General features: G+C 40.9%; 2 protein-coding genes across 4 annotated transcripts in view; both read left to right on the top strand.

Moving 5' to 3' along the window:
• The window catches only part of LOC137629104 (uncharacterized), a 261,346-nt gene that overhangs the window by 51,010 nt on the left and 184,326 nt on the right, over window positions 1-26,010 (top strand). The gene's annotated exons all lie outside the window — the stretch shown is intronic.
• LOC137629103 (uncharacterized) overlaps window positions 16,993-26,010 on the top strand; it is a 50,184-nt gene continuing 41,166 nt past the window's right edge. The window contains exons 1-3 of the mRNA XM_068360373.1: window positions 16,993-17,166; window positions 18,112-18,311; window positions 20,208-20,370. Of these exons, the coding sequence (XP_068216474.1) occupies window positions 17,004-17,166; window positions 18,112-18,311; window positions 20,208-20,370 (526 nt within the window). The 5' untranslated portion in view covers window positions 16,993-17,003. The remainder of the gene's footprint in view (window positions 17,167-18,111; window positions 18,312-20,207; window positions 20,371-26,010) is intronic.

The raw sequence follows: 26,010 nt of genomic DNA, 5'->3' as shown, positions 1-26,010 counted from the left end.
CGACCTGGCTTTTCATTAGAAGGGGCTAGCGTTCGATCCCAAGTACTGAGTAGAAATTTATTCATATTTTGAACACGATGTTGTATGGATATTTGTCCATGTTTGTACATATTTATAATTAAAAATATGCATAAATATAACCGTTATTTTTAGTTTATACTACATATTTTTAATTAAATATATGCATAAAAATAGCCATTATTTTTAGTTATACTGATTTGGTTGATCCCAGCCTGTGAATGGGATCACTAACCAGAGTTTCAAGGAACATCCAGACTTATGTCTCCTTTCTTTTACAGAAGGTCCGCCTACATTGTATGGTTCCCGGAGTCATGCACGATCTGCTACGAGCTGTCCTCCCTACTCCTGACCCATGAGGTAAGTTGGTTCTAATATTTCTATTTGGTATACTTGGGCGATGATTTAATTTGATCCGGATTTATGTGTGCATTACTTATTGAGGAGAACGGTCTTCTCCTTCATCACTAATCCCCTCACTTCTTTCAGGACGATGGTGAATCTCTCCGGCCTGCAAGAGCGGCTCCCCGCCCTTGGGTATCAAGGTTTGGAAGGAATGCTCCATCTAGAGGACCCTATCTCCTCAGAATGTCCTCTCTAGGGTTGGACATCGACCCCATGGATGGGCAGGTAGGTGGTGATGAGTTTAGAGCCTTCAGCTTTGCAATTACCTGCGTCACCAACCTAGGACCCTCAAAGGATCCTGATGTTCATATTCCTTGCATAAAACTGTGACTGCTAAAAGCCAAGGGTAGGGTTAAAGAGCAGATACAACACATTCTAGGGGGCTATGACGGAGCTCAAAGATATGGTGGTGAGTCGGATCCGTTCAGGAACTCGGATGTCTCCCCCTACAGCCCCAGGCGTATCGAAGTAACCTCCTTCGATAAAAACAACACATAGAAATTTGCCTTACATGTCCCATATATGGATGGTACCATAACTCTGGATGGCATAGACGTCCGCCCTCTGGAGGACCTAGAATTTACTCTCAGGGACTAGAATACCCATTCAACGGATTCGTTCGATTGAAAGAGGATGACTTGGTTAGGTTAGGCAAGGTACCGAAGGTAACGGTATTATTTCCTAAAGGGCAGGCCCGATCTGTCTGGACCAGGATGTTGTCGGTCTGGGGGGTACGATAATTCCAAGATCACCCCACACAATAGGGAATACGCCATATCTACAACGCCTATCATTGTTGCCTTGCCTATTACGGATAACTGGACAGGTCTTACTATTCAAGCTGACAAGAAGGTTCGGCCATACCGGCTCCTAAAGAGCCGGACCCCACCTCGGGGAGACCCTAGCCTCGGTTTATCCCACCGAGACTTTGTTTCGGATATTCATGAAGAACCAATCTCTGCCCTTCCAATTCGACCTACATGTTTGGTGGTCTGATCGGATTAGTTGTAGGAAATACGTTCTGTCTTGTGGCCTCTATCAGACAGGAATCGAGCAGGCTGATAGTTTCCCCCTGATGGGGTAAAACCCTCTTCCCTCAGGAGGAGGCGAACAAGGTTCTACAAGATGATAGGAGAGAAACCCAAAATTGCAGGAAAGGCGGGACCTCAGTGCCAGAAAGAAGGTCGAAGGCCAAAAGCAAGCTTTCTTCAAGAAGAAGCAGAGAGTTGCCCTATACAAAACGAACCGTGGTCACTGACAGCAATAGTCAGTTAACCACTCGTCATCACAGTCTTCCTCTGATTCGACCCCTATGCATCCGGATTTCCCCTCATCAGGTGGGATACCTCACTGATTCCCCAGGTACACAGCCCAACCCCGATTCGATGCCCTCGCCTGCTTACAGCCCTAGCTCCAAACCCTGAGGTTCCTTTCGTGGACACCAGAGAGGAAGATACAGGAGTAGAAGACAGTTCCGCCATCGAGGCGGACCTAGAAAAAAGGGGGCTCGGGGAAGGAAAGGACCAAGGTTCACTCCCTCACAACGAGGTGGTCCCGGTAGGGGAGAGACTTTACCACTTTCAAGACCATTGGCCCTCTTAATGAGAGAATGCCTTGATGAAGTCAATGAGCTTCAGCACGGCATTTCATTCCCGTGCTGAATCTTGGTGACGGGCAAGAGGGCTCTCGAACTTCGGGAAATTGCTCCCCCAGTTCGAATCTAAATTCTCTTTCATCTTTTTCATATTTTTCTTCTGCTTAATATTACTTAGACCTTCTCCTAATTTTATCTGCTTTCTTTCATCTTGCTGTCCTATCTCTATGATTATTATTTTTCTTAGTTATATATATATGTAGATGTATGCATATATATATATATATATATATATATATATATATATATATATATATATATTTATTTATTTTATTTGTTTATTTATTTATCTATTTTTTTTCTATTTTATTTAAATGGCGTGGATATTTCCACATTCGTTATTACTGCCTGCTTAGATGAATGGGAGAAGGGATCACGGTTGGGAGGTATTTGCATTCAAAGCTATATATGAGAGTATTGGATGATCTCAGCCATCCCAAATATGTTTTGGACCTTTTTGGCAGAACTACTCTCAAGGGTTGGGTCATCGGAATCCAGGGGGATCCAATCCTTGAGGTGGGACTCTTGGCTTTTGGCTGGAAGCCCATCATTACAGATATGGGGAGAATGATTCCATATTACCTTGGTCTCAGTCCTAACAGGCAGGTTTAGCTTACACCTGTGCCTCTATATCTGTTTTGATGCTATCCTTCGGGTAGGGTATGGAGTGGACCATCTGGTAAGTATACTCTCATTGTGCCGATAGTGGAGAATACAAATTTCCTTTCCAACGTATGATACTTTCTTATAATTCTCAAGCAGGTACCCCAACAAAACAACAACAAAAAACATGAAAATCCCACCCTTAAATATGGACCCTTCAAATGCTGACTCCCCATCCCCTGGATTTGCTGACTCCCCCCTCGGCACTGTTGACGACTTCTGCTACTGTAATTAAGGAAAATTCTGTTGACGACCTTCGAACTAAAAAGGACCTCTCTAATGATGTTAAAAAATCTAGCAATTTGGGTAACCCAGGGAAACTACGATTCCTTCATATTTCCCAAATCCCATTAGAGACAAATTATGATGATATATATATAGAGCATTTGAGTGCTATGGATTGATAAAGGAAATAAGGATGAGACTTGGAGATGAAAAATGGGACTCTTGGATATCTTTTGAAAGTCATGATGAAGCGTTTAATGCCATAAGTAATATTAGTAGTATCAAAATTAACGAATTGAACATCATGGGAGCTCTTTGTGATAAGGTCCCAAAGGAATTGGATGTGTACAAACCTGCTGATTGGTTTGAAAAAGATAGAAATGTACCCATGCCTTCACAGAGAAAACCCAAACCACCAATGTGGCTCTTAGCTGAACCTAAAGGGATAATAGGAAATTATTTTAAGATATGTAAGTTTATCCAAAAAGAAGTAGGAACCATAGCACCTGGAGATATATCTCGTTTTGGGAAGAATAGTTATCTCATCCATGCCAAATCTTCGACTCAGTCTGCAATACTGTCTAACTTACAGACAGGCAGTGATGAAATTACATTGGAAATGAAACCTCATTTAAATTTTAGTTATGGAAGGGGAGTGGTCTTTAATAAGGACCTGTACGAATTTACAGTTTCCTAATAAGTGCCAAATCAGAAACTCAATCGGTTATACTTTCCAATTTAAATACAGAGAACGATGACATAAAGCTGGATGTGAAACCCCATCTAAACTTCAGTTATGGAAGGGGAGTAGTTTTTAATAGAAACTTATATGAATTCACAGAAGAGGAGATACTTTCTATGTGTCCATTAAATGTATGGAAAGTGCATAAGGTTCCTGGAACTTCAATGATTATACTTACTTTCCAGGATGTTGATGTACCTTTCCATATTTTTATTGAAAATGAAAGGATTACAGTTCGGCCTTTCAAACAAAAGCCCCTGCAATGTTTTAATTGTTTTAAATTTGGACACCCATCCAAAGTTTGCAAAAATGGAAAAATGTGTGGTATTTGCTCCAAAACTTATCATGGAGAATGTACACTTGAGGCCAGGTGTTCAAATTGCAATTTGAATCATAAATCAACTGATAGGAGATGCGAACTGTATAAGTTGGAGGAAGCTGCCCTAAACAAATCAAGTTTAGAACACATAAGTGTGGGACATGCAAAAAGACTGTTGAATAAATCAACCAGCTATGCAAAGGCCTTAAAATCAAAGGTAAATTTACCACAGGAGACAGCAACCCCACCTAGCACTGCCAGTAATCCTAAGAAAAGAAATACAACCTCTGATAATAAAGTACTCCATGACAAGGTAATCATGTTGCCTTCTGAGGCTCTGCCACAGCGTATTAAAAATGGGTTATTGCCCATTTCTGTACAGCCTTCGTCCCCCATTACCAACAATAGTACTAACCTCTCCCAGACCATGTCCTTGCCTGATTTGATGGAGATGCCACCTGACACCAAGTTACCAGGTGCACCTGTATTGGGGAAGGTGCAAAAACCTGGTAGCTCAAAACCTACTAATCGGAAAAGAGAGAGACCTCCATCTCTCTCGCCCCCTTCCATAAGAAATATCAAAATTACGACGTCAAATAAATATGATGATTTGTCTGTTGATATTTCTGATCTGGAAGTCAATTTAAATACATCGGAAATTCAAGTGGAGGTCCACCAACCTCCTCAACAATCAGATCAAAAAGACAAAAAGAAAATCATAAATGCTAAACCCAATCTATCAAGACCCTCTTTAATAAAACCACCTAAAAATAGTGTTAGATCAAAAACTGCTAATGGGAAGACTCCATCCAAGAGGTCTACCAAATTATAAACCCTAGTTTTTTTCCTCCATTTTGCAATGGAATTGTCTGGGTTTAAGGGCCAAATATGAAGAACTTAAGCTCCTTATTCATGAGCATTCCCCCATAATTATTTGTCTACAGGAGAGCAAACTTGATCATAATACCCCTTGTCCTCGCGAATGTATTAGTTATAGGACACCGTATGATCACCAAGTGGGGAGCCATGGCGGAAGTCTCATATACGTTCGTCGAGATGTTCCCCAAGTTTTTCTGTCTATTCGTACACCTCTGCAGGCAGTGGTTGTACAGATTGACATAGGGCAAAAATATACAATTTGTTCTCTGTACTTGCCTCCAAATGATAACATTTTGTATGATAACTTAGTGGAGGTGATTCAACAACTTCCTCAACCTTTTCTTTTACTTGGAGATTTGAATGGTAGACATCCTTTGTGGGGTGATGTTTTAGCAAACACGAGGGGAAATATCATATCATCAATTGTGGAAAATGAAGATGTGGGACTCCTTAATACAGGAGAGCCCACACACTTTCATGTCCAGACAGGTACCTTGTCATGTATCGACCTATCAATCGTAAGCTCTAATTGCCTTCTCGACTTCGATTGGAGAACATTAGATGATTGGCATACTAGTGATCATGCACCAATCATTATAAACACCAACAATGGTCCAGCTTTACAGGGATCGCCACGATGGAATCTTGACAAGGCGGACTGGGATAAATTTCGTGAGCTAAGCGAAATTGAGGGGGGATGCAGGACAAGTTGAAAATATCGATGATGCCATAGGCTTACTGAATGGAACTCTCCATACAGCAGGAGTCAATTCAATTCCCAAAACAACAGAGTTATTCAAACGACGACCAGTCCCGTGGTGGTCTTCAGAACTAACTTCCCTCCACAGAGCCACAAGAAGATCTCTAACACGATTGCGTAGACGCAGAACTGATGAGAATTTAATTATGTACAAGAAATGTAGAGCACAGTTCCGTCGTGCCATGAAAGAAGCAAGGCGCCAGTCATGGATGTCTTTTGTTTCCTCCATTAACAGTAGAACACCACCATCTTCTGTGTGGAGGAAAGTAAAAAAGATAGCTGGCAAATTCACCCCCAACCCACCACCAGTGTTGAAGGTGAATGGCCAGTATGTAACTGAATTAAATGATGTTAGCAATGCCCTGGCTAATCATTTTTCAAATGTATCCAGCAAGTGTGAAGGAGCCCCTGGTCACCAGTATAGGAGCACTGAAGAAAAGAAAATTTTAAATTTTGCAACAAGAAGGGAAGAGTCGTATAATTCTCCTTTCACTGAAAGAGAATTTGATTCCGCACTTGCTCATTGCAATGATACAACCCCTGGACCCGATGGAATTCCATATGCAATGATTAAACATGTACATTTTAATACAAAGCTATTTATTTTAAGTATTATTAATAGAATATGGCATGATCATAGTTACCCAAGTGTTTGGGAACTAGCCATTATTTTAGCCTTTTTAAAACCCGGTAAAGACAAGTTTTTAGTAGCAAACTATTGTCCTATTGCATTGACATCTTGTTTATGTAAAATCATGGAGAAGATGGTCAATGCAAGGCTGATGTGGTACCTTGAAAAGAAAAGTATTTTATCACCGATTCAATGTGGATTCCGAAAAATGCACTCAACGACTGATGTGTTGATACGACTAGAGTCTTCTATTTGTGAAGCCTTTGCTTCCAAACAGCACCATGTTACAGTATTTTTTGACCTTGAAAAGGCATATGATACCACATGGAGATATGGTATACTTAAAACCATTCATGAATTGGGATTGAGAGGAGAGCTTCCACTATTTATTCAGGCATTTCTTTCACGTAGAGTTTTTCAAGTGAGAGTTGGGGAAACTCTATCAGAGAGTAAGTGCCAGGAAGAAGGAGTTCCTCAGGGTAGTGTGCTGAGTGTAACCCTTTTTGCACTAGCAATTAATGGGATATCCTCAGTCATTCCCCAGGATGTTCTCTCAACATTATTTGTGGATCTCTCAATATCATTTGCTGGCACTAGAATGGCAATGGTTGAGAGAAAAATCCAACTCTCTAATGATAAAATTATCCAGTGGGCTGACATGAATGGATTTAAGTTCTCGACAAGTAAAACTACCATTGTCCATTTTTGTCGTATCCGGGGAGTACATCCAGACCCGGATATATACATTAAAGGTCAGCGGATACCATGTGCAAGAGAAGCTAAATTTTTAGGTTTGATATTTGATTGTAGGCTTACATGGGTTTCTCACTTAAAAGTGTTAAAAGCTAAATGTGTTAAAGCTCTGAATATTTTAAAAGTATTGTCCCATACATCATGGGGGGCAGACCGCAATACTATTCTAAAATTATACAAGGCCTTGATTTTTTCCAAAATTAGTTATGGTTGTGAAATATATTCTTCAGCCACCCCAAGCCGGTTGAAAATATTAGACTCGATACATCATGCAGGTATTAGATTGTCTACTGGAGCTTTTAAAACATCGCCTATCCCAAGTCTCCTTGTTGATGCTGGAGAGTTACCTCTAGACCTTTACCGAATGTCTTCTATTATTCGGTATTGGTTTAGATTGCAAAGACTCCCTAACACTCTAGCCTTTCAGACTGCAAGCTTTGTAAGAAACGCATCATACTTTGAGTTGCACCCAAAATCTCCTCAACCTTTTGGCTTTCGGGTGAAACGATTATTGAATAGTCTGGATATAATTAGAAATAAGGTACTTCCATTCAAGGTATCATCAATGCCTCCATGGAAGTTACCAGAGATATCTTTTTGTAAATATTTTATTGGAGATAAGAAGAATATGTCAGACCTAGAAGCCAGGTCTCTTTTTAATGAACATGTTAAAGAACATAGAGGATCAAGTTTTATCTATACTGATGGCTCCAAATCTGATGCTGGTGTTGGATTTGGAGTACATAGTAATGGTTTTAATTGTAGAGGTGCACTTCCTCTGACCGCTTCCATATTTACTGCCGAACTGTATGGCATATTAACCGCTATTGAGAAAATAGCGTTGGAGAAGGAGGGTAATTTTACAATTTTTAGTGATGCAAGGAGTATCCTTCAAGCTATAGAAGTTTTTAATTCTAATAACCCTCTAGTTTTAAAGATTTTAGAATGGCTTTTTATTATTGGACAGAGAGGTATAACAGTTCAATTTTGTTGGGTTCCAGCACATGTAGGTGTGTGTGGGAATGAGAAGGCAGATTCACTGGCTAAGAATGCTGCATCCGAGTTGCTGCCAAGAAGGTATCCCATTCCCTGTAATGATTTCTTACCTGACATCAAGAAATTGGTTTGCAATAAATGGCAACAGCAATGGGACAGCCTAGATGGGAATAAAATGCGAGAGGTAACAAATGACATATCTCCTTGGAGGTATAATACGATGCCCCGAAAATGGGAGACGTCTCTTTGTCGTCTCCGTATTGGTCACACTCGGTTGACACACGAGTTTCTGCTGAAGGGCCAACAGCAACCGTATTGTGACGACTGTTTAGTACCTCTAACAGTGAGGCATTTGTTGACCGAATGCCCCAATTATTACAACTTAAGGAATAGATATTTGTTTGAGGCTCGAGGTGAGGGTGGCAGGTTCATCCTTGCCAAGATTCTTGGAAATGATGTGTCCTATCATGCAAGTGGCATTTTTAGATTTATTTCAGAAGCAGGTCTTCTGAAAAATATTTAACTTTTATGACATTCAACTTTTATGATTTTAATTGAATTCTCTTTTGTTTTTTTATTTTATTTTATTTTTTATTTTTTGTATACATAAATTAAATGTTACCGGCGTCAATGACCTTAGATGTCAGGATGCCTGAAAACTTTAAATCAATCATTCAATCAATCCTCCCCCTTCTGTACATCCTTCGAAGGGGGAGGGGAGTCCCACGGGCTCTTCTGCTGCCAAGCCTCCCTTTCGGGGGAGGGCATTGACTGAGACTCCCCTTCGGAGGACGGATGATCCTGATAATCCTCCTCGTGGCCGCCTTCGCCGTAAGGCTCACCGTCCGCTGCGTCGTTAGGGCCTCCCGTCTCCCTATAAGGGTGCTAAGAGGCGCCTTTTCCGGGTCGATCTGTGACGGCCGGTGAAAAGGGTCCTTCTTTACACTTTTCTAATATAACTCTTCCAAATACAGTATACTAGAGAAAGATAAAAGCATGGAATGCAGAGGTTACTACCCTCGCGCGATCACCTTGTGGGTGTCGTGTATTTAACAAGGGCGTGTGTGAACCACTATTCACAGGCTGTCTTCCATTTAGATAATCCCTTCATCAAAGGGGAGGGCCTTGACAGGCCCTAGAGAATACAGTTGGACTACCCCACCGACACCTACTACTCGCGCTCTCCAGGTCATCCTTCTGTTTTGGACTTGCCCGCTAAGTTGTTATTTATTTTGTTAGGTGTGTTTCGCAAGTGATTGTCGTTAATTCAACATGACTGACGTTGCTACTTCACCTTTACCAATGTTAAGTACCATAGTTTGTTTTGACAGTTTTTTCAGTACCGGGCATTTGTTCTCTTTCCAGTAATGTGGATTTTAATTTTGGAAGAGCCTTGGCCGTCCTCAGTATCGGCAGCCATTTTGGTTTTGTTCGATTCGGTTGTTTTTCAAGTTAATATTGCCCTTCTGGTACTCTGTCATCTAGGTTATATCACTTACGTTTTATGACCAATTTTATTATCATTATTTATTATTGTTTTTTACAATGGTATTTATTTGCTAGCAAGTCCAATTTGGACGAAGAATATCGATCTAATCTTTGTTATAGTTATGTTCACGCCTCAGGAAGGTGCTTGATTTAGACTACTGTATATCTTTATGTTTAATTGTTACGTTGTCGTTATTCTTCGTTCTTGGTTATTACAATTTTATCATTATTCTTATCATTGTATTGTGTGATTTGGGTTTTCTATTATGTAACCTTGAGAGCGTGGGCATAGAGTGCTCGTATTCTGTTTCTACAGATACGAGTTACCCCTTCTCTTGTTTTCTTTATTAAGCTCGAGTAGAGGAGGTGGATTTCCCGTTTTCCGTTTTATACGATCACGAGTTATTCCTGCCTCCTCTTATTCTCCGAGTTGATGATATTACGTTTAATGATATTCACGTTTTATTGATGTGGTTACTGTTAATAGAGCTAGCACTATTAATAGGTTACGTTAGTGTACGAGTCTTTATTTGGGATCGCTTTATGCCGACACCCTTAGCTCCGCCTTGAGTTATACTCCGCTATAATGGATACTCATTGGGTGAGAACTAGTCAGATATTTGGAGTGCAACGGTGAAATCCGGCAATCAGACTTCGGCTGAGGCCTTTTGCACACGAACATTTGTCATGATTGATCACAATTACATTATAACAGTCCTTTTTTCATCGAATCTCCGGCTTCACTGGAGATAACACAGACGTTCAGCATTGAGGTTAATATTATCGTACCGTTGAGGGTCACGATTTCACGCTGACGGACCTTTGTCACTGGATCTCCGGTACAAACAGAGATCAATCAGACGATCAGAACCAGGGTACGAACCCTTTTGACATGAATACAAAGTAAACTGTACTTACTTTAGTGACACTTTGAATTTGCGTTGATAATATTCATTAGCTATTCTTGAAAGTCCTAATGAAAATATATGAACATAATTAGCAATTTTAAAGAAAAGTCATTCAATTTACTATCTTTGGGGTATAGTGCGCCACTTGTAATCGTGCTATGTGCCACTGTTGGCGCATGAGCCATAGGTTGGCCACCCCTAACTCAGACGTTCAGAACCGGGGTTAACATTATTTTACAGATGAGGTTTATAGTTACATGTTACGTGGTTACTGGATATTAGTATTCTATTGATTCATCTGTTCACTGACCAGAGTCTCAAGGAACAGTAGATAGCCTCTCATGGCATGGTTGGTTTCGACCTGGCTTTTCATTAGAAGGGGCTAGCGTTCGATCCCAAGTACTGAGTAGAAATTTATTTCTATTTGAACACGATGTTGTATGGATATTTATCCATATTTCTACATATTTATAATTAAATATATGCATAAATATAGCCATTATTTTTAGTTTATACTACATATTTATAATTAAATATATGCATAAAAATAGCCATTATTTTTAGTTATACTGATTTGGTTGATCCCAGCCTGTGAATAGGATCACTAACCAGAGTTTCAAGGAACATCCAGACTTATGTCTCCTTTTTATTACAGAAGGTCCGCCTACATGGTATGGTTCCCGGAGTCATGCACGATCTGCTACGAGCTGTCCTCCCTACTCCTGACCCATGAGGTAAGTTGGTTCTAATGTTTCTTTTTGGTATACTTTGGCGATGATTTAATTTGATCCGGATTTATGTATGCATTGCTTATTGAGAACGGTCTTCTCCTTCATCACTAATCCCCTCACTTCTTTCAGGACGATGGTGAATCTCTCCAGCCTGCAAGAGCGGCTCCCCGCCCTTGGGTATCAGGGTTTGGAAGGAATGCTCCATCTAGAGGACCCTATCTCCTCGGAGTGTCCTCTCTAGGTTGGACATCGACCCCATGGATGGGCAGGTAGGTGGTGATGAGTTTTGAGCCTTCAGCTATGCAATTACCTGCGTCACCGACCTAGGACCCTCAAAGGATCCTGATGTTCATGTTACCTTGCACAAAACCGTGACTGCTAAAAGCCAGGGGTAGGGTTAAAGAGCAGATACAACACATTCTAGGGGGCTATGACGGAGCTCAAAGATATGGTGGTGAGTCCGATCCGTTCAGGAACTCGGATGACTCCCCCTACAGCCCCAGGCGTATCGAAGTAACCTCCTTCGATAAAAACAACACGTAGAACTTTACCTTACATGTCCCATATATGGATGGTACCATAACTCTGGATCGCATAGACGTCTGCCCTCTGGAGGACCTAGAATTTACTCTCAGGGACTAGAATACCCATTCAACGGATTCGTTCGCTTGAAAGAGCATGACTTGGTTAGGTTAGACAAGGTACCGAAGGTAACGGTATTATTTCTTAAAGGGCAGGCCCGATCTGTCTGGACCAGGATGTTGTCGGTCTGGGGGGTACGATAATTCCAAGCTCACCCCACACAATGGGGAATACGCCATATCTACAACTGCTATCATTGTTGCCTTGCCTATTACGGATAATTGGACAGGTCTTACTATTCAAGCTGATAAAGAAGGTTCGGCCATGCCGACGTTTAAAGAGCCGGACCCCACCTCGGGGAGACCCTAGCCTCGGTTTATCCCACTGAGACTTTGTTTCGGATATTCATGAAGAACCAATCACTGCCCTTCCAATTCAACCTACACGTTTGGTGGTCTGATCGGGGTAGTTGTAGGAAATACGTTCTGTCTGAGGCCTCTATCAGACAGGAATCGAGCAGGCTGATAGTTTCCTCCTGATGGGGTAAAACCCTCTTCCCTCAGGAGGAGGTGAACAAGGTTCTACAAGATGATACGAGAGCAACCCAAAATTGCAGGAAAGGCGGGGCCTCACTGCCAGAAAGAAGGTCGAAGACCAAAAGCAAGCTTTCTTCAAGAAGAAGCAGAGAGTTGCCCTCTACAAAACGAACCGGGGTCACTGCCATCAATAGTCAGTTACCCACTCGTCATCACAGTCTTCCTCTGATTCGACCCCTATGCATCCGGATCCCCCCCTCATCAGGTGGGCTACCTCCCTGATTCCCCAGGTACACAGCCCAACCCCGATTCGATGCCCTCGCCTGCATACAGCCCTAGCTCCGAACCCTCAGGTTCCTTTCGTGGACACCAGAGAGGAAGATACAGGAGTAGAAGACAGTTCCGCCATCGAGGCGAACCTAGATAAAAGGGGGCTCGGGGAAGGAAAGGACCTAGGTTCACTCCCTCACAACGAGGTGGTTCCGGTAGGGGAGAGACTTTACCACTTTCAAGACCATTGGACCTTCGGTCCGTGGGCTCATAGCATAATCTCTAAAGGTTTGAGGTGGAAATGGCCACAAGGTCCTCCTCTTCCACCAGTGACCTTCTCCCAGAAATCCACTCCCATCCTGAAAGAGTACACCACAGATTTACTAAAGGAGAAAGCAATCAAACGGGACCGATCACCGAAGTTCCAAGGCCTCCTGTTCTCAATTCCAAAGAAAGGCTTGTCGACATTGGGAGTGGATCGGGACTTGTCAAAGCTAAACTCTTACATTTTTTGCGACAAGTTCCGGATGATGACTATCTCTCAGGTACGGACCTTACTTCCCCTTGGGGCCGTCACCACCTCTGTCGATCTTCCCGACGACTATTATCATGTGCCTATAGCCCGAAACTTTTCTTCTTATCTGGGTTTCCGCCTAGGCAGGAAAGCCTTTGCGTTCAAGACATGCCCTTCAGCCTCAACATTGATCCCAGGATATTCACAAAACTGGGAGAGACAGTGTTAGTACAACTCAGGAACCAAGAGATACAGATCATGGCTTATCTGGACGGTTGGCTCATTTGGGCCTGGTCGGCCATAGAAAGCAACAGAGCTACGAAGGAAGTACAGTACTTCGATTTCTCGACAACCTGTGATTTCGGGTCAATCTCCAAAAGTCTCGCCTGCAACCATCAGGCCACTTAGAATGGTTAGACATTCAGTGGGACCTTTCGAAGAACACGTTCTCTCTCCCTTCCAAAAAGGTAAGAGGAATAGCTTCCAAGGTCAAGAATTTTCTCAAACACAAACAGATGTCCAGAAGAACCTTAGAAAGTATCATCGGCCTTCTCTAATTCACTTCAATAACAAAATGCAAAGACATCAATCGAGTTTGGAGAAAGAGAGCTACAGTACCTTTAAGAGACAAGGTCTCGAGGATACCCTCTGTCTTGAAAATGAGACTACGCCCATGGTCCGAACTGAGGAACCTCTCCAAATCAATTCCTCTACAATTCCCACCTCCACAAGAGACATTCCATACAGCCGCGCCTCTAAGTGGATGGGGGGATTACTCCGAACTTCAGATGTTTCAGGGGTCTTGGTCACCCGCCATGAAACAGACCTATATCAATGTTCTCGAAGCCATGGCAGTGTTCTTGACCCTGAAGAGACTCTCTCCTCCGAGGTCGAGCAACATCAGAGTAGTGTCAGCCAGCACAGACGTAGTACACTGCGACAACAGGGGAGGATCCAAGTCACCCAACCTGAATCGGATCCTGGTCGTTATCTACGCCTGGCCAACAGAAAAGAACTAGATCCTGTCAGTAACTCACCTTGCGGGAGTCCAGAATGTGAGAGAGGACTCACTAGCCAGGACGAAACCACTGGAGTCAGAATGGTCTCTAGACATAATTTCATTCCGGTGGATACTCAGGAACCATTAGAAGAAGGTTTACCTATTTCCCCCAGTGAATCTTTTAATAAGACTTTTTACACAAACTACGTTCCTTCCGGGGGACAGTGGATTTAGTATCACCTCACTGGCCAAGAACAGTTGGTTTCCTCTCCTCCTCGAGTTGAAACTCCGTCCCTTCCGGATCCCGTTCCCCAAACTGACTCAAGTAATTCAAACTCACTGTGTCAGATTGCTCAAGGATAGCCAAAACTCTGACTTTGTGGACTACAGGAAGTTTGCAGCTCGTAGAGACGCGAACATTCAACCGGAAATCGATCTCTTCATCGAATCAGACAAAAGTGACTCGACAATTCGCCAATATGATTCGGCCGTTAACAACTAGCAGATTCCCTAAGAGTTCAGACCGTACTCGATCGTCTCCGAATATAGACATCTCTTTCTTGAGGTTCTTATTTGGCAAAGGCCTAACAATTAGAACTTTAACCACCATCAAGTCAGATTTGGAGATGATATTCCTTGTTGGGTTTAACATTAACCTAGCTGATTCCTATTTCTCATCTATTCCAAAAACATGTGCTAGGCTTTGACCTTCGGTTCAGCCACAAAAGGACTCTGGTCTATGAACGGTGTCCTCAAAACTTGCGCCGGACACGGACAATGAATCCTGCTCTTATCACTCTTCTTAGGAAGACTTTATTTCTAACGGCTTTGGCCTCAGGTGATGGAATATCAGAACTAGCAGCTCTCTCACGAACCCGGAAAACATGGATTTCCTCCCTTCAGCCGAAGTACTCCTTTCTCCAGGCAATGCTTTCCTAGCTAAAAAATGAGGATCCGCAAAATAGGTGCTCCCCTCGGAAGATTATTCTTCTTCCCCAGGATCTTTTCTCTGTGTCCAGTCACTACTCTCAAGGCCTTTTTAGCTAGAACTGCCACCCGCTCGTCTGGCCCCTTGGTTATCAGGGAACAAGGAGGTACTATTTCCATTCACGGTATCAGGCAACAAATCCTCTACTTCTTTAAACATACTAATCCGTAATCATTTCCCCAGGCTCATGATATACGGACAGTAGATACCTCCATCAATTACTTCCAGAACAGGGACTTTGATGATTTTTAAAAAATATACGGGTTGGAAATCCCCTATGGTTGTCAAACGCCTCTATCTAAAGATCTTACAAGCCCTTAAATACCTGACGATGGCAGCGGGGAGCCTTTTCCCTCCCCATTAATCTCTACTTCTTCCTTTCTTCCATCTCTTCTCTTCTCCCTCCTACCCGCCACTCACACCACGTCGCCACTCTCCTGGGTAGTTCGTTAACCCTATGATATTTGCCATGTTTAATTCCTATGGTTTAACTGTTATTGTAGTTACGGTTCCTTTAAGGTTTAGATATGCTTAGACATGCAAGGTTTGATGCCTTTTGCGATTCAACACTCAGTTGATTCCTTGTTGTCTTAGTTATTTAGCCTTACGCTCCCTATGTCATTTGGCTAGTTGGTAATTGGACGTTTCTTACATTATTATATTATATTATTGTCGTACATGGCGATTGTATTCTCCGAATTATGTTATTACTTTATTGGGCTTAGAAGGCATTCTCTGGTACTTTTTCACCGGCCGTCACAGATTGACCCAGAAAAGGGATTTTGACGAAGGAAAAATCTATTTCTGGGGAGAGACCTGTGACGCCCGGTGAAACCCTTCCCGGTTATTTTTGTACTGACCCACCCTTTCCTTGCCAAGCCATATGTTCTTGCAGAAGGATGACCTGGAGAGCGAGAGTAGTAGGTGTCGGTGGAGTAGTCCAACTGTATTCTCTAGGGCCTGTCACGGCCCTACCCTTTGATGAAGGGATTATCTAAATGGAAGACAGCCTGTGAATAGTGGCTTTCACACGCCCCTGCTTTATACACGACACCCACAAGGTGCTCGCGCGAGGGTAGTAACCTCTGCATTCCATGCTTTTATCTTTCTCTGGTATATTTGGAAGGTTTATATCAGAAAAGTGTAAAGAAGGACCCTTTTCACCGGGCGTCACAGGTCTCTCCCCAGAAATAGATTTTTCCTTCGTCAAAATCCCTTAATTATTGAAAGATCTCTGCAACCCCAATGTTGAGCACTACTTTTCACCTACTGAGTGAATCTCCCTTCCAGTTTAAGAGAAAGGTTTGTACAGTATAATTTTTTCGAATAAGGAGCAGTGATTTGCAAAAAGATGATAATTTTTATTTTCACAAACTTGATTTATTGTAAATTTTCCACTAACCAACTTCATATTTGTCCTCATGACTGAGGGATCAGCTAGGTGAATATACTGATAATTGCTCAGTACTGTATCCTACTCTGGTTACCGTCTCTAATTCTGAACCAGTTTCAAGCTAAAGATACTCCTAATGTAAGGTGAAGGTTCATACTGCATAACTATTAAAATGGAATTCCCTTTCAAAGAAAAACCAGAGATTTTAGTGTACTGTAGTGTAATGTTATTCAATGTAACTGAATCAGATAAGCCCACATAAGGTCTGCCTCTGATACTAAAATTTTGTACCAAATGTGGAACCTTTAAATTTAGATTTGTCATGTTACCTTTAAGAAATTTAACCTAAAGGCATTTGGTCCTAATCTAATGCCACTCAATATTGCCTAACCTTGCTTAGTGTCCTAAATGTTTTCATTGCTGTTTCAACTCCTCCTTGATTATAACAATAGGTAGCTGTAACTTAATGAAGGCACTGTATAGATTGGTAGTTGGATGGCTTGTAATTCTACTAATGTCATTTACCTTTATTTTACAGGGTCATCAAAATGAAGACTTGGATTATGTTAGTATTTTTAGTGCTCTTGCTACTCTTTGTAAGTGCCTTTGTTGGAATGGGGTCGTGGCACATGGCTTATGAAGAAGCGAAATTCCATGGAGCCATTCGAGAAGAGAAAACTAAGGAGGCAGGAAAGACTTGGTGTAATAAATGTGAGTGATTGCTCTTATACAGTATACAGGTATCAATGAAACTGATAATTTTACTTTATGATATAGTTACTGTTTGCAAGTTTTTCATTTGAAATGCAGGTAAATAACAAATAATGTGAAGAAGTGCAGTTTTACTCATTCCATGTTTTCATAAATTTTCACTCGATTCACTGTGTTGTGTATGCTACTGTAGAAAATTACAGTAGGGCCTTCATGTAATAAAGTTCTTTGGTCCAGCCTCTCTGGCAGATGTCTCAGAATCTAGTAATTGATTTTGTCACATAAGAGCTTTCTGTGATTAAACAGGGATTAATTATCTGTAGCTGGGTGCACTTGTGACATCAAGGAATGCTGCCAGAAAAAATGGAAATATTACTGCTATAGTCCTAGCTTTTCTTGTCTGTTGCATGTAGATCCATACATAGTTGATAAAATTAATCATAGACTTTGCTGCAACAGAAACTGTATATTCTCAGTTCAATTGAAAATAACTTTTTCTTTTTTACTTTTTTTTCATGAATTCTAAAATTGAGATCTTTTTGTTTAGCAGTGATTAGATTCGTTTCTCATTTCTTTTCTAGTTTTCTTTCCTACATGCTTTTGGGTCAGATTAGCTAATCACTTGCTAATTATTTGAGAGATGAATAATTGTGGGATGCAAAAGCTATATTTGTTTATCAGTACAGTATATGTGACCAGTGGGTAAAACCAGTTCAAGCAACTTTCAGTGAAAACTAAGGATAACATTGTTCATAAATAAGAATAATTTCTATTTGTTCTTTTACTTTGTTGAAGGATAACACTCAATCATCTGTAACAAAAAAGTAACTTGTAAATTGAGCTTCACAAAGATGTTACGGTTGAGTTTATGATTACAGTACTGTACATACATACATCATAGCCCTTTAGAATTAATTTGTAATTCTGCCATATTTTATTTGATAGTTGTAGAAAAGGTACTAAAGGAACAAATGGAAAAGTTGAAGGATATTCAAGAAGCTCATCATCAGAAGAGAAAAATTAAGATTGGGACAATTGGTCTTAGCGTCCACGGTTCTGCTATCGTTATGGAAGCAGTTAAAGATATGATGAAGGACAATCTCACAAACTACCATATTGATGTGGTTTCGTCTCTGCAGTCAAATGTATGTTATTTTTATTTTGTGTGTATCGGTGAATATTGGGGTTTTTCCTAACAGGAAGAGATTTTACTATTGTATTTAATGGTAATAATTAGTTATGTACTTATGCTACGTACTACACATAAACACAATTTGGAATTAAAAGGCTTGATATATATCTTGATTATTGAAGTACTACCCAGAATTTTGGAAACCTCTGTGTAATTAATTAGTACTACTAGCTTTGAATCCATTCACTCCTTGTCCATGCAGATGGTCAATGTACGGTCAATGTAAGCAGCAGTAGTTCCTACATGAATACAAAACCTTGTACTGTAATTGGAGTACTGTATGCTTTTAGCAAAGCTGAATTCTGCTGCAAAACCTTTAAAAAGTTGGCGGTAGTTGTTGCAGGTTGTCAGTCCCCACCCAACTGGGCACTGAGCTCTCACTTTGCTTTCAGCCTCCTGAGAGTAGAGACTTACTCCATGTCATCAACTGACTCTTTTAATCATTGTATTTTCTTTTAGATAATTGTTGGATGTTCGTTGTGTGTGAGGTTTATTTTCATAGCATTCCTGTTGCTGTTTATTCCCTTGCAAATGAGAAGTGCCTTCTGCTCCAAGTTGAATGGGGCTGCTGGTGTTCTCGTCAGTATCATTATCCGGGGTTGGGAAAGGGATTAGAAACACATCGCCTGGCTGTACTCTCTCCATGCAGTTCCTTATTGGAAACATTTGTATTTATTTCAAATGAGATGTTCAGTATACTTTGACTAACTATGAACATTGTAAGTAGTGCCTCTATTGGATTATGTGAGGTTAGAATGACAATTTATCCTCTGTTTATAGGGTAGTGTATTTTTTTGTTAAGGTTTTTGGCTCAGGAACTCATCAAGTTTGGATCCAAATCATATGGAAACCTTGTAGATTGAGGTTCTAGATATTAGGAGTAAACCTACATCTCTGAAATTTTGCATATAAGTTTCCTTTGAAAGAATTATAAAGATAATTAAATAACATCCTGTTGGGTGTTAGATTGGTATTATCTTGAGCAATTCCTGACTTTTTTATAGAGATTATGGGTCTCTAAATCCTATGCTGGCTGCTAATGTGGCCCTCTAGAAACATTGAGTAGTTACTGGTTTATACATATAAAGTTTTTGTTGATCTATCTCATTCCTTCACTGGCGTTTCACCTCCATCAGAGTGTGAGAGTCAACATTATGACCATTGGGGAGGTTCATAGAAATGAGAATTTTTATAGATTTTTTAAAAATTCTGTACTCACCTGATTTTCATATACATGGCCACCCGCCTCTCCTCTGACTTGTGATGTCAAGGAATAAGGAATACTTGAGAAAAGGAATAGTAAGTGTGATGTCAAGGAATAAGGAATACTTGAGAAAAGGAATACGTAACTCTTAATCACTAAATTATTTTATAACTTCATGAGATGCTTGTATCTTTTGAAATGAAAGAAAAGGGAAAAAATTTAATACCTTTTTTTTTTTTTGCATTAAAAGTTGTTAAACCAACCTTCTGGAGAAGCAACAGTATGATCATCAGGTGTATATAGAAATAAAATAATTATTAATATTCTCCCTTTGTAAATTACTGAATATTTTATTAATCATAATTAAGCTATCATGATTGCGTTGTATTTGCATATGATTATGTGGATGTTTTGAAAATCAAACTAACTACAAAACCACCTTTAAAATTGCTCAATGTAATTTGATTCAAGATGATTTGGTTCTTCAGTCACTTAGTCCTGTGATGTACTCCTTTAATAAATATTTGTCTAAAGTAAAACTCCTTTATAAATTTAATTGCTTAAATACAGCAGGTATTGTCTTTTTTTTTTTTATGTTGTGTACGTTGTCATATTTTATGTTAGATTTATTGTCATAAATTACAGAGAACAATAACAGATCAAATTCAAGAAATTAGCAAGCTATTAGATGTCCAGGTGTTTATTGGTCCCGAAAAAGAATCGGATCTGGTCCATTTGTTGGCTTGGGCAAAAACAAGACTACATTCAAACCCCATTATTGTATTCATTACCCCAGCTGTTATAACTGGTAAGAATTTCAGTTTAGTGTGATGGGAAGTATATAATGCTTGTATGAGCTTTGGTTATGTCAAACAGTATGTGCATGTTAATGAAAATACCAGTAGTCCAGAAAGTAACCAAAGTTTCCATAGCCTTGTACTACAGGGGGTCCTCGGGTTACGACGCTGATCCGTTCTTAAGACGCGGTGTAACCCGAATTTCCGTGTAAGTCGGAACACCATAAATATACGTACTGTACTGTACTGTAAAGTATTACTGTATACTGTACTATAATAAAATGTATCAAATGACATAAAAACAATATTAGAAAAAGAGAAAACAATTCCTTACCACATGAATTAAAGTAAATATCAATAAAAAAAAAGAAAACAATTCCTTACCACATGAATTAAAGTAAATATCAATAAAAAAAGAAAACAATTCCTTACCACATGAATTAAAGTAAATATCAATAAAAAAAAAGAAAACAATTCCTTACCACATGAATTAAAGTAAATATCAATAAAAAAAAAGAAAACAATTCCTTACCACATGAATTAAAGTAAATATCAATAAAAAAAGAAAACAATTCCTTACCACATGAATTAAAGTAAATATCAATAAAAAAAAAGAAAACAATTCCTTACCACATGAATTAAAGTAAATATCAATAAAAAAAGAAAACAATTCCTTACCACATGAATTAAAGTAAATATCAATAAAAAAAAAGAAAACAATTCCTTACCACATGAATTAAAGTAAATACAGTATCAATAAAAAAAAAAGAGAACAATTCCTTACTTATTCAGTTTGAAGTCGCCAGCAGCATTTCCCCCAAGAAGCAAAGTTAGCCTCTCCTTGCCTGCTTTATGACCGGGTGCTGACTTCTCCTCCTTTGCTATGTACGTGCGGTTAGGCATGCGCTTCCAGAATAAACCTGTCTCATCCGCATTGAACACCTGATAAGCAGAATAACCCCCCTCCCTAATTATCTCAGCCAACGCTTTAGGAAATTCACTTGCTGCTTTCTCATCCCCACTAGCAGCTTCACCTTGCACTTTAAGATTATGGTAATTGGCCCGAGCCTTAAATCGCATAAACCAACCCCTACTAGCCGAAAACTCTTCACTTTCACTTTCTCCCCCTTTTCTTTTTTCAACGCTTCAAACAACCTTTTAGCCTTCTCTTGAATAACCATTAAGCTCACTGGAATACGCCGTTGATTTTGATCTTCCAACCAAAGCACTAATAACCTTTCCATTTCGATAATTAAACCACTACGCTGTTTCGTTATCACTGTTGCTTTCATTGGAGCAGATCCTTTTACGTGTTCAACAATGCGCTCCTTATCTTTAAGGATAGTAGCCACGGTCGAACGGCTAAGGCCAAGCGATCGGCCAATGTTCGTTGGCGTTTCACCGTTTTTAGACCGCTTAATAATGTCTAATTTCACTTCCATGGTGATGGCCTTCCTTTTCTTCGATGCACTACCATCAGAAGAATCTGCCTTGCGCTTTGGAGCCATAATGAAGGGCAAAAAGTTCAAAAAAACGATCAAACACGTGAGAGAAAGAACAGGCAATCACAACCAAAAATGGCGTATGAGTGGAACTGAGCGACGCCGTCTTCCTCGCCCACAACCACCGCAAAGCGTATTCATCCACCGCGCGCTAGAAACTAGTTCGCAATTGTTTACGTCGCTTACGACGCTAACGGTGTAAGACGGAACGACGCTTAATATTATTTTTATATTTTTATGGGGCGCGTTCGTAACGGCGAAACCGCGTAAGTCGGGACCGTCGTAACCCGAGGACCTACTGTACTTTGTAAGCTATTTGCTTGTATCATCATAATACAGTACTTCATATATTTATTGAGCATTCAGCATATACAGGTATACTGTACCTTGGTTTATGTCGTTTTAATTCAAGTCCGATTTGATTATATGTCTTTTGTCTAAAATAATAGGAAATAGGAAAATAAAGTTGTTCCGTAACCGAAATACAAACCACGTTATTTACATTGGGTATTACTTTCGGCGTAGCTGAAATGGCGAGCCATTAAATTTTGATGAGGGTTAACTACCCCCTCGCTAGTTAGTGAGGGGGTAGGGGACGGGTAGCTAGCTTCCCCTCCCCCCTCACACACCGGTGAACTGGTTCACTTCACTTTTGGCTCGGGTGGTGAGCAGATGTGTCTGCTCTCACCCTCGCTTGGCAGCCATTTATGTTTTTTCTTTACTTTATTACTTACTTTTTCTTATACTTAATATATATATAAACATTCTTTATGTTTATGTATATATTTGCGTATAGAAATATAGTAAGTTTCCTTTTCAGTGTTTGTGCTGTGTGTGTGTAGTGTACGACAACGTCACCGCGTATTTCCAGACCACCGCGGTTGCACGTCATGGGGCACGATCTCTTGGTCCTTCGGTCGTTCCTTCGGCTTCCGATTTTCGGCCGCCATGGGGAATTGTCATCGTTGGACTTTCTCCATTCATCTGTTTTCCCGGCTGTTCCTCCTTCCCTCGGGAAACTTGGTTTCTCACCTAAAAGCGCTAAAAGCTAAATGTGTTGAAGCTCTGAATATCTTAAAAGTATTGTCCCATACATCATGGGGGGCAGACCGCAATACTATTTTAAAATTATACAAGGCCTTGATTTTTTCCAAAATTAGTTATGGTTGTGAGGTATATTCTTCAGCCACCCCAAGCCGGTTAAAAATATTAGATTCGATACATAATGCAGGTATTAGATTATCTACTGGAGCTTTTAAAACCTCGCCTATCCCAAGTCTCCTTGTTGATGCTGGAGAGTTACCTCTAGATCTTTACCGAATGTCTTCCATTCTTCGGTATTGGTTTAGATTGCAAAGACTCCCTAGCTCTCTAGCCTTTCAGACTGCAAGCCTTGTAAGACACGCATCATACTTTGAGTTGCACCCAAAATCTCCTCAACCTTATGGCTTTCGGGTGAAACGATTTTTAAATAGTCTGGATATAATTAGAAATAAGGTACTTCCATTCAAGGTATCATCAACGCCTCCATGGAAGTTACCAGAGATATCTTTTTGTAAATACTTTATTGGAGTTAAGAAGAATATGACTGACTTAGAATCCAGGTCTCTTTTTATGGAACATGTCGAAGAACATAGGGGATCGACTTTTATATATACTGATGGCTCCAAATCTGATGCTGGCGTTGGATTTGGAGTACATAGTAATGATTTTAATTGTAGAGGTGCACTTCCTCTAACAGCTTCCATATTTACTGCCGAACTGTATGGCATATTAACCGCTATTGAGAAAATAGCTTTGGAAAAGGAGGGTAATTTTACAATTTTTAGTGATCCAAGGAGTGTTCTTCAAGCTTTAGAAGTTTTTAATTCTAGTAACCCTCTAGTTTTAAAGATTTTAGAATGGCTTTTTATTATTGGACGGAAAGGTATAACTGTTCGATTTTGTTGGGTTCCAGCACATGTAGGTGTGTCTGGGAATGAGAAGGCAGATTTACTGGCGAAGAATGCGGCATCCGAGTTGCTACCAAGGAGGTATCCCATTCCATGTAACGATCTCCTACCTTACATCAAGAAATTGGTTTGTGATAAATGGCAACAGCACTGGGACAGTCAAGACGGCAATGAAATGAGGGAAGTAACAAATATCATATCACCTTGGGGGTATAACATGATTCCCCGAAAATGGGAGACGACTCTTTGTCGTCTCCGTATTGGTCACACACGGTTGACACACGAGTTTCTGCTGAAGGGCCAACACCAACCGTATTGCGAGGACTGCTTAGTACCTTTAACAGTGAGGCATTTGTTGACCGAATGCCCTAATTTTACTGACTTAAGAAATAGATATCTGTTTGAGGCTCGAGGTGAGGATGGCAGGTTTATCCTTGCCAAGATTCTTGGACATGATGTGTCTTACTATGCGAGCGGAATTTTTAGATTTATTTCAGAAGCAGGTCTTCTGAAAACTATTTAACTATTTTAATGACTTAATTTTTATGGTTTTAATCGAATTCTCTTTTAATTTTCATATACAGTAAATGGTATCGGCGTCAATGACCTTAGATGTCAGGATGCCAGAAAACTTTCAATCAATCAATCAATCAATCAGCGAAGGGAACGTGGGAGTTTAGTTTGACTACAGTCTCTCTCTCTACTTGAGGTCGTTCACCCTTTTACTACTACTACGTACTACTGTATTACGGTAGCCTCTTTCCCGTTGCGGGTTGAGTTGCTATTCCGTTTCTTTGTCTCAATTATCTTCAATGAATCTAATTGTATTTGTTACTTTTCAGCTTCTGTTGAGAACACTTCCCTTCGGGGTTCAGTTGTTCTTACTATTTGTGAACATTCTTAAATGAATTACATAATTATAAATCTGTTATAAGTCTGTTTTTGTTACAGTTCTCTGCCCTCCCCTTTCTCCCATGAATGTCAGTGGGGAAGGAGGGCGCATACTTGGTTTGTAATTCTTATGTTCCTATTCCCTCGGGGTTTCTCTTCGGAGTTCCTCCTGGGGGAATTTTTGTTAACTAATTATTTATTTTATTTTCCCAGTTACGATCTGGTTTCTTCGTTTGCCTAATGTGTCAAGAAAGCAGAGCTGCCCTCTTTGTACCTTGGGAGTCTGCTGTTGCTGCCTCCTCTCTAGGACATTGTCATGGGCGTGTTCCCTTCTCTTAGAAGTTCTCCCGTGACAACTATCAGCTCTTTAGTTTATCTTAGAACGCTCAGGAGGTTCGCCTCCAGGGGTAGGTAACTTCCCTTCCGAGGGAGGTTCCCTTCCCAGGTATGAGTTTTTCTCCTGCAGGGGGGAACTTCTCTTACCTTAATAATTCCTGGATGGATTTTCTTGGTCCTCGGGCGGTTATGCTCTTGGTGCTGAGCGACCGCTATTGTAACCATGCTCAAGGGGCTCAGCTGTTGCAAGGCCGGACCATGGAATTTCATGCGACTATGCTCTTGGGGCTGAGCGGTCGCACCTGCAGCTATGCTCAACGGGCTGAGCAGCTCCAGGATCAATCTTGTGACCTTTCTCGTTTGCGAGGGAGGCCACTCATAAGGACTCCTCTTCGGAGGATTGCTCCTTACAGGTCAGCTTGCTGATCCAACGGCCCTAAGGGGCGCCATCTTCAGTGTCTTCTAGTCTCTTCTACGAAGTGTTCACCTCTCTCGTTCGCGAGAGAGGCCACTCATAGAGACCCCTCTTCTGAGGACTGTTCCAGTTCAGACCAGCCGGCTGTTTGGGACCTCTCCGCAGTTCGCCATCTCCTAGACCTGCTGACCTGCCGTCTCCGTTCCTGGCTGCTGACGCTGTTGGCGCTTACGCACCCTGTTATCCAACGGGGACCAGTCCCTTTGGGGCAAAAGGGGCTTTCTCACACTGTGAGTAAGTCCCTTAAGCGCCAGGTATCCCCTGCGCGCCAACGTTTTCCTGCGCGCTCGCTCGCAATTGCGCGCAAGCGCTCACCTACTGTTCCTGCTGTTCCTGAGAATTCCATCCAGAGGAATCCTGTTCCAGTCCTGATCATCCCAGTTCCGGATCGTCCTGTCAGCTGTCCCTTCATCTTAGCGAGCGCTCGTGCTCGCCGATGATCTTCCTACGCCAACGATCTTCGTACGCGCGCTGGCGCCGACGATCTTTTGCGCG

This window comes from Palaemon carinicauda, chromosome 37, assembly GCF_036898095.1.
Source record: "Palaemon carinicauda isolate YSFRI2023 chromosome 37, ASM3689809v2, whole genome shotgun sequence".
In the NCBI taxonomy this organism is placed as follows: domain Eukaryota; kingdom Metazoa; phylum Arthropoda; class Malacostraca; order Decapoda; family Palaemonidae; genus Palaemon; species Palaemon carinicauda.
This window is presented reverse-complemented; position numbering and strand designations above follow the sequence as displayed.